The sequence below is a fragment of the Bos grunniens genome, chromosome X (genome assembly GCF_055505025.1).
Source record: "Bos grunniens cultivar Pamir isolate PY7600 chromosome X, Bosgru_T2T1.0, whole genome shotgun sequence".
NCBI classification, from domain to species: domain Eukaryota; kingdom Metazoa; phylum Chordata; class Mammalia; order Artiodactyla; family Bovidae; genus Bos; species Bos grunniens.
The window spans coordinates 124467493-124480164 of NC_141194.1; the positions used below are offsets into that span (position 1 = coordinate 124467493).

Here is a 12672-nt window from a genome sequence, read left to right on the forward strand (position 1 = left end):
CATTAACTTACTGATGAAAGAAATCAAAAAGGACACAAATAGATGGAGAAATATACCAAGTTCATGGATTGGAAGAATCAATACAGTGACAATGAGTATACTACCCAAAGCAACCTATAGATTCAATGCAATCCCTATCAAGCTACCAAAAGTATTTTTCACAGAACTAGAACAAATAATTTCACAATTCGTATGGAAATACAAAAAATCTCAAATAGCCAAAGCAATCTTGAGAAAGAAGATTGGAACTCGAGGAATCAACCTGCCTGACTTCAGGCTCTACTACAAAGCTACAATCATCAAGATAGTATGGTACTGGCACAAAAACAGAAATATAGATCAATGGAACAAAATAGAAAGCCCAGAGATAAACCCACACACCTATGGACACCTTATCTTTGACAAAGAAGGCAAGAATATACAATGGAGAAAAGACAATCTCTTTAAGAAGTGGTGCTGGGAAAACTGGTCAACCACTTGTAAAAGAATGAAACTAGAACACTTTCTAACACCATACACAAAAATAAACTCAAAATGGATTAAAGATCTAAATGTAAGACCAGAAACTATAAAACTCCTAGAGGAAAACACAGGCAAAACACTCTCCGACATAAATCAAGGCAGGATCCTCTATGACCCACCTCCCAGTGTATTGGAAATAAAAGCAAAAATAAACAAATGGAACCTAATTAAACTTAAAAGCTTTTGCACAATGAAGGAAACTATAAGCAAGGTGAAAAGACAGCCTTCAGAATGGGAGGAAATAATAGCAAATGAAACAACTGACAAAGAATTAATCTCAAAAATATACAAGCAATCCCTGAAGCTCAATTCCAGAAAAATCAATGACCCAATCAAAAATGGGTCACAGAACTAAACAGACAGTTCTCCAAAGAAGACATACAGATGGCTAACAAACACATGAAAAGATGCTCAACATCATTCATTATCAGAGAAATGCAAATCAAAACCACTATGAGGTACCATTTCACACCAGTCACAATGGCTGCCATCCAAAAATCTACGAACAATAAATGCTGGAGAGGGTGTAGAGAAAAGGGAACCCTCTTATACTGTTGGTGGGAATGCAAACTAGTACAGTCACTATGGAGAACAGTGTGGAGATTCCTTAAAAAACTGGAAATAGAACTGCCTTATGATCCAGCAATCCCACTGCTGGGCATACACACTGAGGAAACCAGAATTGAAAGAGACACGTGTACCCCAGTGTTCATCACAGCACTGTTTATAATAGCCAGGACATGGAAGCAACCTAGATGTCCATCAGCAGATGAATGGATAAGAAAGCTGTGGTACATATACACAATGGAGTATTACTCAGCCATTAAAAAGAGTACATTTGAATCAGTTCTAATGAGGTGGATGAAACTGGAGCCTATTATACAGAGTGAAGTAAGTCAGAAAGAAAAATACCAATACAGTATACTAACACATATATATGGAATTTAGAAAGATGGTAACAATAACCCTATATGCAAGACAGCAAAAGAGACACAGATGTATAGAACAATCTTCTGGACTCTGTGGGAGAAGGCGAGGGTGGGAAGATCTGAGAGAATAGCATTGAAACATGTATATTATCATATATGAAACAGATCTCCAGTCCAGGTTTGATGCATGAGACAGGGTGCTCAGGGCTGGTGCACTGGGATGATCCAGAGGGATGGGATGGGGAGGGATGTGGGAGGGGGGTTCAAGATAGGGAACATATGTAAACCCATGGCTGATTCATATCAATGTATGGCAAAACCCACTACAATACTGTAAAGTAATTAGCCTCCAACTAAAATAAATTAATTTTTTAAAAAAGCATTAACTTGATAGCTGCATCAAAATCAAAATGTGTCATTAGGAAAACACAATATAGAAGTGATCTCAAGTTGTACAAACCATGCAGTTAACACTTAGTTTAATCCCTTTCTCAACAGACTTTTTTTTTTTTTTTTTGGTGCAAAGACTCATTTATTCAAGAGCTCTTGTGAACATAAAAATACATAAAGTAGTAGATTAAAAAAGAAGTCATCACATAACAAAGCATTTTACAATCTATTTGGAGAGATTATAAAAATCTCAAAGCTATAGGGGATATCAGAGAATACCTGGCCTCTCTCCTTATTTTTAAGGATGTAAAACTGAGACCCAGCCAGGTGGATTAGCCTAAGTAATCCTAAATGGATTACCTCTAAAAGTTACTTAGAGGTAAAGACAGATTGAGACTGCTGCTGATGCTAAGTCGCTTCAGTCGTGTCCGACTCTGTGCGACCCCATGGACGGCAGCCCACCACGCTCCCCCGTCCCTGGGATTCTCCAGGCAAGAACACTGGAGTGGGTTGCCATTTCCTTCTCCAATCTCAACAGACTTCTAATAATGCAAGTTTAGAAAGCTTCAGATGTACTATTTTCTTATGTCTTTACCTCGGAACACAAATGAAAATAACACAGCAGAATGGTAGCTTCAGAACAAGTAATCAGAAGAATTATAAAGACTAAGAAAAGGAAGCCAAACATGATGTACATCTGATGAGACCTGAAAAGAAAAATGACAATTTTAAAATAAGCTTTAACTTAAGGATACACACAGAAAGATCCATCCAACTCTAAACAGTAAACTGTCACACACTTTTCTCACCTTGAGATTTTCATTCCAGACTTCATCTATTCATGTAATATCATCAAATTCATGTAGTATCCATGTAGTATCAAATATATACGTATATTCCCTCACCTACACAGCTTCAGAATTTGGCCATATTCTCTCTCATCAGAAATAGTATTGCTACTCACCAATATTTGTCTGCTCCTATAATTTAGTTTTCACTTGAAACCCATCGATTTTCTCTATACACAGTTGAAAACATGTTTTCTCTTTAGAAACGCAAATAGCATGCTGCTGCTGCTGCTGCTGCTAAGTCGCTTCAGTCATGTCCGACTCTGTGCGACCCCATAGACGGCAGCCCACCACGCTCCCCCGTCCCTGGGATTCTCCAGGCAAGAACACTGGAGTGGGTTGCCATTTCTTTCTCCAATGCATGAAAGTGAAAAGCGAAAGTGAAGTCGCTCAGTCGTATCCGACTCTTCGCGACCCCATGGACTGCAGCCACCAGGCTCCTCTGTCCATGGGATTTTCCAGGCAAGAGTACTGGAGTGGGGTGCCATTGCCGTCTCCAACCAGCGACTATATTATACAACAGAAAACCACAGAATCAAATTTTGTTTTTGGAGGTCTGTTAACAGGTAGCTTCTCCAAATTGGTCTTTATAGCACAACACACATAATTCTATTAAATCTACTTTCAAACATGCATCTTTAAAAATATCACTGTGTAGATTACATTTAGGCCAAACTTCAAAGGAATGAAGTAATTCCTTTCATTATTATAGAGCAAGCTGACTAAATTGGGATAAGAAATAGACATTTCAAAAAGCCTTCTGAAGAGAAGAAACTGGTGAACTGATCAATATTCCATTTTAAAACCTCATGTAAAATATACCCCTGGGGGTGAGGATGAAGGATGGGGGTTGGGAAGAATCATCTCTAGAGTTCATAAATATATACAAAGTTGTACACAACAAGCACCCTGGTTTCTCATTGAAACAAAAATTAAATCATCTAAAGAATCTTGGCTCAAGCAGTAAAGAATCTGCCTGCAATATGAGAGACCCAGGTTCAATCCCTGGGTCAGGAAGATCTCCTGAATAAGGACATGGCAACCCACTCCAGTATTCTTGCCTGGAGAATTCCATGGACAGAGGAGCCTGGTGGGCCACAGCCCATGGGGTTGCAAAGAGAGTCAGACACGACTGAGCGACTAACACTTCAAATAATCTTTTAGTTTTGCTTTAAAAATACTTTCCCATCAAAAATATCTGCAAAATTTGGTTACTATAAAGGTAACAGATTTTACTGCTTATCTTTCAAACAACTTTGACACAGTGCTGTTTATAAAAGGTGGGCAATTAATGTCTATGATTAAACCTAATTTCCTAGTACATCAAAGCTTTGTCTAGAAGATTCTTTTGGGACAGAAGTGTTATAACATGCACAATTGGTGACTGCATTTTATTTTATTGTGCATTTGCCCCATCTCCAAAAATCCCTCCAGAGTAAATCCCACTTGGCAGCTCCCAAAACCAAAATGCTGTCAAGAATCAGGAAGTAAGAAAAAAAAGGGACTTGGAGCAACTGAAATAGCTGTCACAAAGCAGGGGCACTAAAACTGTAGCACTTTAATCAGAGAGCACTGGTTCTTACTTCACATGCATTTCTATATTGGTTATTGGTGCATGTGTGCTCAGTTGTGTCCAGCTCTTTGTGACCCCGTGGACTGTAGCCCACCAGGCTCTTCTGTCCATGAGGTTCTCCAGGCAAGAATACTGAAGTGGGTTGCCATTTCCTCCTCCAGGGGATCTTCCTAACCCAGGAATCAAACCTGAGGTTCCTGCATCTCCTGCATTGGAAGGCAGATTCTTTACAACTGAGCTACCTGGGAAGCTCCATATTGGTTATTAGAATTCTTAAATTACAACAGATTAAAAGTAGCAGATAAAAAGAGGAAGGCTATAAGGAAAAGGCATCTGACAGCACAACTAACAGTTGACAGAAAGGAAGATAGAAAACCATGACTTATAGCTCAGTACAGATGAAGACCCAAAATCAGTGCTATTCACGTTATTTTTAGCAGAGAAAATAAATGAAATCTTGCATGGGAGGCCAGTATGGAAAAATGATACAAATCAAAGCTTCCCCTTCCATCTTTAGGTACCTCCCTCCAAGGGACACCCCCATTCAACCCCCTGCAAAGTCTCAGAGAAGTATGGTTTGAGACCAACTTTTCTAAGTCACCTGGAAAGGATTAAAAAGAGGCTATTAATTTTCAAAAAGGAAAGCTTTATAGACATTTCCATCCAAAAGTGGCTTTTAAATGTTGTAAATTAAGTCTTAGTTTCCTAGGAAATTCCTTCGGGTCAGATTGCTATTCCCTGGATAAAACAGGGTAGTACATGAAGTCTTACTATACCAGAATTCGACCTCGACATATAGGAAAATTAATTTATTAACAATTAATATTTTGGAGATTAAGAAGATATGAATACCTATGGCTGATTCATGTTGATGCTTGACAGAAAACAACACAATTCTGTAAAGCAATTATCCTTCAATTAAAAAATAAATAAGCTAAAAAGAAGATAATGATACTCACCAAATGCTGTTTAGAATAAAAAATAGTTGGATAAAAATACAACCAAAAGGTAAAACGCCACCGATGATGATACTAAAAAGTGGTCTTCTAATGAAATCCTGGTGAGGAATATGACGAGGAATCTGGTTTGTACCAACCGGATAGTCAAACTGCTCGAAAATAAATCAAGTGAAAATCAGAATGAAATAAAACTGAAGTAAATTTATACAGACAGCATCACAATACACAATCTTAAATCTGAACATTTTCAAGAGCAGTTATATGGGCAAAGGCTAGACCAATGCTCTGCCACAGAAATACTATGATGCAAGCCACAAAGGCAGTAAGTATCCAGTTTCTTATATATGTTATTTGATCTAATGATCTAACATGCCCAAATAGTATCATTTACATTTGTGACCGATATAAAATTATTAATCAAGATATTTTACATTCTTGTTGTTGTTGTTGTTCTAAGTGGTTGAAAACCAGTGTGTATTTTACACTTACAGCACATAATTCAGACTAGCCACATTCCAAGTACTCAAAAACTATAGTTGTTGAGTGGCCACCATGTTAGATAGGACACAGGTAAACAATAAGGATGTTTATCTTTCCTTACACATTTCAAGGGAGATATTGGACAAAACTTACTAGTGACTGTTTCAATGTAAAATAATATATGACATCAAAAAGTTCTCTCTTAGAATTTGTCTAATAATTTATCTCTGAAAATTTGTCAACAGTTTTCAGAAATTTTTCTTTTTCTGCTCTATATGGAACTCCACTTCCTGTTTTGTCTTGTCTGACTTCTCCCATGCAAATTCATGCTATGTCCTCATAATACAACCCTTTTGTAGTGTGGCCTCATTTAGTCTTTTTGGTATACTGTTCCTTTTCCCTATATGTTGAATAGGCTATCAAATATGTAAACTGGGTGAGAAGATACAAACTATTACACAGAGAATGGATAAACAACAAGATCCTACTGTATAACACAGGGAACTATATTCAATATCCTGGGATAAACCATAACAAAAAAGAAAAAAAATCCGTCAACAGAACCCATTTCTTGGATTGTATCTTGGCTTTCTTCCCCCAACTATATAATCTCATCATTTTTCTGACTTTCTTAAAGTCAGCCTTCCTATAATATATCTTTTAAATTTTGCCCATCAGAGAGAGAGGGAAATATAAACAACCCATAAAATGTGAAATACATTAAAGAATGTCTTTTAAAGTGTTACTGTCTTTCATTTAAAGTTTGTAAAAATCTTTTATCCCTAAATGATTATTCTTTGTCATTTTCTCCAATGGTACATCTTCCATTTCCTGTATAGTCTATTCACACTGAGGTATTATTTCAGACATCATTCGATGGTCAAAAGCAGTATTTTAAAAGTTTACCTTTTGGAAACTTCCAACGTATGCACCCAAAAATGTTAATGGCACTGAAATGCCAAACCACAATGCAAGGATTCCTACCAAGGTACCAAATGAGATAGCAGATGATGACCCTTCAATCCAAAGAATTAAATTCATGATAAAGATGTCAACAAAGACCACACTAGGGGAGAAAAACCATCAGAAAATGTTACGATTTCAGGAAAATGTTATAAACATACTTGATATGAATGTTAGAACATTAAACCCTAGAAGAATATTAAATCATTCTGTGTAAACCCAGTTATTGAGTTGGAGCTTAAACTCAATACCATATATATAACAAGATAGCGATTTATTACAGGACATAATTTCTACATCTCATTCATCTTTGCAGCTCCAGAGCCTAGCAGAAAATAAATAGGGTGTGGAATAATATACCATTGAAAAACAATATGCAATAGAGTAAACACAATTAAGAAAATACATATATTAAAACAGATTTTAGAATACTAGACTGAAATGGGCTATATAAAGCCTCTTGTCAAACAAGTATTCATTTAAAACCAAGAGTTTTATGATTTCCTGTAAGAAAGTTCATTAAAAATTATCTTATACATACCTCTTTTTTTTTTTTCAGAGCCTTCCTAACAAAGATTCTGCCATACAATTTCTATTAATAGCTCTAAGTGGTGGGGGGAAATGTTTACTATCATGCAGACATTTTCAGCTTTTTTTTTTTTTTTGACCTTCAGTACAGGAGGTAGAGAAATCTTAAAAGCTGTTTCACATGTAGTGCAAATAGGGCTCAAAGTTATTAAAAGTCCTTTTAAATTCCAGCATAGTGTAAGAAGCATTTTTGGGAATGGTGGCAGTTTGATTTGTTTTTAAAGAGTGTATTTGCCAAAGTGGGGGTGAGAGATGGTAGGAGTGGGAGTTTTGGGATTAGCAGATGCAAACTGGTATACACAGAATGAATAAACAACAAGGTCCTACTGTAGAGCACAGAGGACTATATTCAATATCCTGTGATAACCATAAGGGAAAAGAATATGAAAAGAATTTAAGATGTTATGGAAAAATCTGAACAAACTTTTCGGCCAAACCTGTGCAAGTGTGTGTGACTGAATCACTTTGCTGTACAGCAGAAATTAACAGAACACTGTAATTCAACTATATTTCAATAAAAATTTTTTTTTAATGTATATTGACAAAAACCTACTTGTGTATACAACCTTGTATGTAAATAAGATTTTTTTCCTCTTGATACCACCTCAGAAACTGAGTCTCATTTAAGTAATTTAGTATTTGGTTAGATTATTTCAAGTAGATTTTTGTATTCTGGATTTATAATTTTGTTGACAAAGATTTTGGTGATAAATTTGCAAGTATTTGTTAATCCTTGAGTATAAGAATCTGTTTTTTCTCTGCATGATTTCAATACCTTTAGACCATGAAATTTTTGCACCTTATGTCCCTGGATATGTTCCAGTGTCTCCTGGCTTATAGTCTATGGAACTTGAATAGAATTTGTGTCCTGCTGCTGTGTTAAAACTGTATAAATCTTAATTATGTTGAATTGGTTCATACTGCTTTTCAGGTCTACTATGTCCTTCTAGTTTTCTGTCTATTCATTCTATTAATGTTTTAGAGTTTGATATTGAAACTTCCCCTAAAAATCTTTATTTATCTACTTAAAAAATAATTGTAATATATAGTGGAACTACATATAACTTTGTTTTGTATTTTCCAAGTCTCCTGTAAATGTGTTATACTTCCATAATTTAAAAAATAAAAAAATTTTTTAAAGAATCTGTCTTTTAAAAATAGTATTTAATATTTTACAGCCTAACTAAGTGTAATGGAAATCACTACTTTAAATCTAGGAAATAAGCCATCATGTATCTAAAGATGAATAATTTCAAATGAGCTGATAAGGTTTTTATTACTTTTTTATTTGAAATGTTTTATGGACTGGCTTAATTCTATTTAAAGTTTAACTGTGTGCTTATGGTTTATTTTGTATAAATTTTACAATAAAATAATTTAAATTTTCCCCCAAAATAAAACAAAGTGTTTAAATTCAAAATCAGCAGATCAACCCCTAAGTCTAATGGATAAATCACCAGGCAAGCCCAGCTACTATGCCTGTAGATGTTCCAGACAAGTTTAATCACAGCTACAGGTAAGTATGGGTATCAGTGGTGCGGATGTGAGTGTTTCTGACAGGGATTCATCCCTTCCTCTTTCTTAACATTTATTTATTTGGCTATGCTGGGTCTCAGTTGCTACATGTGGGATCTAGTTCCCCAATCAGGGATTGAACCTAGGCCCCCTGCACTGGGAGCATGGAATCTTAACTACTGGACTACCAGGGAAGTCCCATGAGTGTTTCTGAAAGCCTAAATGATGAGGTTGAAAAGATGGGCAGAAGTTAGACTGTGGAAGGCTTTGAATGTCCAGTTAAGGAATATAGACTTTATCCTGTCAACACTAGGAAGCAACTGAAGGGTTTTTACACTCAAAGCTGTGAGGTATTCCATGCAATTTTCCAGAAAGGTGAATCTACAGCATTCCAAAGGACAAATCTAAAGGAGGAGATACTAGAGGCAAGGAGACTAGATATAAAGTGTTAAGAATCTGTACAATGTGATGATGGTTAAAATGTAAAGAATGTATACAAAAGACATGAAGAATTAAAAGACTTTGGGTTAAAGATGGCACATTGAATGCATATTTAGTTCTGCTCCCTCATCAAAACCCTGATAAAATTATAGCAAAAGGATTTTTTAAAGGCATAAGGATGGGGGGATGTTGTAAAGGGGAGAAGATATTAGCAGCAAAGTTTGGAACCAGAGAGCAGACAAATAGTAACCAAGTTAGTTGGAGTGCGAACCTGTATCCTAAGTCGTCAGTAGAAAAAGCTGAGAGGCAACTCAGTTTATACCACAGAGCTCCAAAAAGGCTTGGGAATTTGTGGTGCCAGGTACCTCTACAGGTAGGGATGAAGGAGTGGCTAAAACCAGAAGGACTGGTTCAAAGTCAGCCTGAGATGTGGACAGACCTGCAGATTCTGTCCCCCACCCCCAACTCTGCAGAACCAAACATCATTTCACGACCCCTGCAGAAGACAGGAGGGTTAGTTCCTTAGAGAAGATTCCTGAAGCTCAGGAAAAAACTTTACCAAGACCATTTAAGATCCTCAGAGAAATTAAAGGAGACATTGCAGCCATGAGACAGGAAGAGAAATTTTAAAAGAGTTTTGAGAAAATGGAAGAGTTCTTGCTGTTGTGTTTTTGTTTTTGTGTCAGCTGTGCCACAGGACTTGTGGCATCTTAGTTTCCCTGACCAGGGATCCAGTCCCCTGCAACAGAAGCACACAGCCCTAACCACTGGACTGCCAGGAAATTTCCTAGAAGAGGTCTTAGGAATTAAAAGTATGACCAGAGGCACTTGTATGTGAAATCTAAAAAAAATAAATAAACTTATTTACAAAATGGAAAGAGACAGACATAGAAAATAAACGTATGGTTATCAAAGGGGACAGTGAAGTGAAAGTTGCTCAGTGGTGTCCGACTCTTTGAGACTCCTATAGTCCATGGAATTCTCCAGGCCAGAATACTGGAGTGGGTAGCCTTTCCCTTCTCCAGGGGATCTTCCCAACCCAGGGATCAAACCCAGGTCTCCACATTGCAGGCGGATTCTTTACCAGCTGAGCCACAAGGGAAGCACAAGAATACTGGAGTGGGTAGCCTATCCCTTCTCCAGTGGGTCTTCCTGATCCAGGAATCAAACCAGGGTCTCTGGCATTGAAGGTGGATGCTTTACCAACTCAGCTATCAGGGAAGGAAAGATGAGGAGAGGAATAAATCAGGGGGTCGGGATTAACATATGTAGCCCACCAGGCCTCTCTGTCCATGGAATTTTTCCAGGCAAGAATAGTGAAGTGGGTTGCCATTTCCTCCGCCAGGGGATCTTCCCAACCCAGGGATTGAACCGGTGTCTCCTGCATTGGCAGACAGGTTCTTTACCACTAACGCCACCTGGGAAGCCCATATATACACATCAGGGAAGTCCTATATACACACTACTATATATAAAATAGATAATCAGCAAGGACCTGCTGTATAGCACAGGAAATGATACTCAGTATTTTATAATAACCTATATGGAAATAACTTTGAAAAGAACATTTATATATATATGTATATATACACATATAACTGAATCACTGTTTTGTACACCTGAAACTAACACACTATAAATCAACTATACTCCAATTTTTTTTTAAAAATGATAAGGTAAATTTAAACCTTAGTAAAAGGTTTGGAAGATAAAGCTGATGAAATGTCTTAGAAAGCAGTTTAAAAAGAGAAAGAAATGAAGAACAGGCAAGAAAAAAAAGGAAAATTAATGATCAACCCAGGTAAATGTAAAACAAGTTACATGGATAGAGTTCTTTCTGAATATCTTTTAGGGATAGTAAGTAATTTGCTGAAGATCAAACAGCTGGGATTCTTACTCAGATGTGTGTGTGTGTGTTTTTTAACAGCAAGCTTTCTCCATCCCACTGTGCTATAATAAAGCGTCTACAGTAGGAACCAACCAGACCAATCGCATCTACCGTCTCCTCCCCAAAACATTTTGTCAAAGATCAGAGACAGGGAATGTGGTGACAGCCACTTGATGCTACACCAGGTTAGGCTTTGAGGTCTACTGTTTAGAGAATCTCTGATTTCAGTCTTCAGTTGTAAATTCTCTCAAGGCCCATTCCAGTTCTAGTATTTTAAGGCTTCCTTCATATTTTCCATCTATTTTCAACTTCTTACTTAGGATCATTGTTTTGGATCCTTCCCCATCCCTCATTATAAGTGATTTTGTCCTTTCTAAACCTTCTTTCATTGTATTCTTTTTTATTCATTTATTCTTTCATTTTACCATTTCTACTTCACCTTTCCTCCTTGCATTTACAGACTCTTCCATTAACACTTTTTTCAGTAGGCATATCTATTCTGCTCTTTAAAGGCTCATACTTTGCTCCTGTTGGAGATATAGCTTCCAGTCCTTTCAAACAACAGCATGTACAACAATAAAACCTCCACCTTATGTCTCATCAGTTTCTGGCTTCTCAATAAGGGAGTTTAGTTTCCCATGATTTAACCATACTTCCTCAAATGTTTTTTTAATACCTTTCTGCTCTAATGAATTTGTTTAGCCGCAATATTCCTCTGCCACATTTTCTAGCTTTGGAAAGATTCATTTTAACTGTTATCTTTCCATAGCCAGAAAAATTACTTCTCAGTTGACAAATCACAACCTTCTTTCTTATATATAAACTCAATTAACCCGTCTCAACGATTTCCCTTTTGAAAGTACACTCTAGAATGCTAATATGTGTTTAACAATTCTGTAACTGTCCTTCCATTTCATGTTTTTATATTCTAAGTATTTCTTCCTTTGTCGATGTCTAATTATTTCTAGACCTTTTCATAGAATCTTAAACAGCAAAACTAGAAGGAAACTTAAGAGGTTACCTGGGTCCATCTCCTACTTGAAACATTTATTCACACATTCATCAAACATTTATTGAGTACCTATGAGTTAGGCCCTGGTGTTCCAAGATAAATAAAACAAACATCCTTGCTCTGAAAAAGCTCAGTCTAGTGGCGGACAGAGATAAACAAATTACAACATAGGAAATACTATAGCAGATAATAGATATAAAACAGTAGGAACACAGAAGAAGAGAGTGACCAAAAATGCTTTGTAGATCACAAAACAATTTCACAATCCATTAGCTCATTTACTTTTCTTTTTTTTTTTCCCTTCCCAGCCTTGGAGTTGGAGGGGGCTTCCTACACCCAGGGCTGACCCTGTGCCCCCACCATCATCCTGTTTTTCCCCAGCTCCCGCAGGACAAAGTCCCAGTCCCTCAGCCTGGTGCTCAGGCCTCTCTGTGGTCCAGCCCTGGCTCCCTGGCCTTCCATCACCCCTCCTCGGTGCCTCTGCAGCTCCAAGCTGCTCAGACTTTCCCAACAGACCAGACTGCTGCTTGCCTTGTGCCTTCGCCCCTGCTGTGCCTTCTGCTT

The 12672-nt window shown here is 37.2% G+C and overlaps 1 protein-coding gene across 15 annotated transcripts in view; it reads right to left on the bottom strand.

The window, feature by feature from the left end:
- The window catches only part of LOC147341293 (transmembrane 9 superfamily member 2-like), an 81409-nt gene that overhangs the window by 19773 nt on the left and 48964 nt on the right, over positions 1 to 12672 (bottom strand). For 7 of the 15 annotated variants that reach the window (XM_086389075.1, XM_086389074.1, XM_086389085.1 and 4 more), the window contains 3 exons: positions 6608 to 6767; positions 5222 to 5370; positions 2437 to 2548 (listed from right to left, as the gene is read on the bottom strand). In XM_086389075.1, the coding sequence (XP_086245201.1) occupies positions 2437 to 2548; positions 5222 to 5370; positions 6608 to 6767 (421 nt within the window). The remainder of the gene's footprint in view (positions 1 to 2436; positions 2549 to 5221; positions 5371 to 6607; positions 6768 to 12672) is intronic. The other 8 variants (XM_086389077.1, XM_086389084.1, XM_086389078.1 and 5 more) reach the window with 3 other exon arrangements.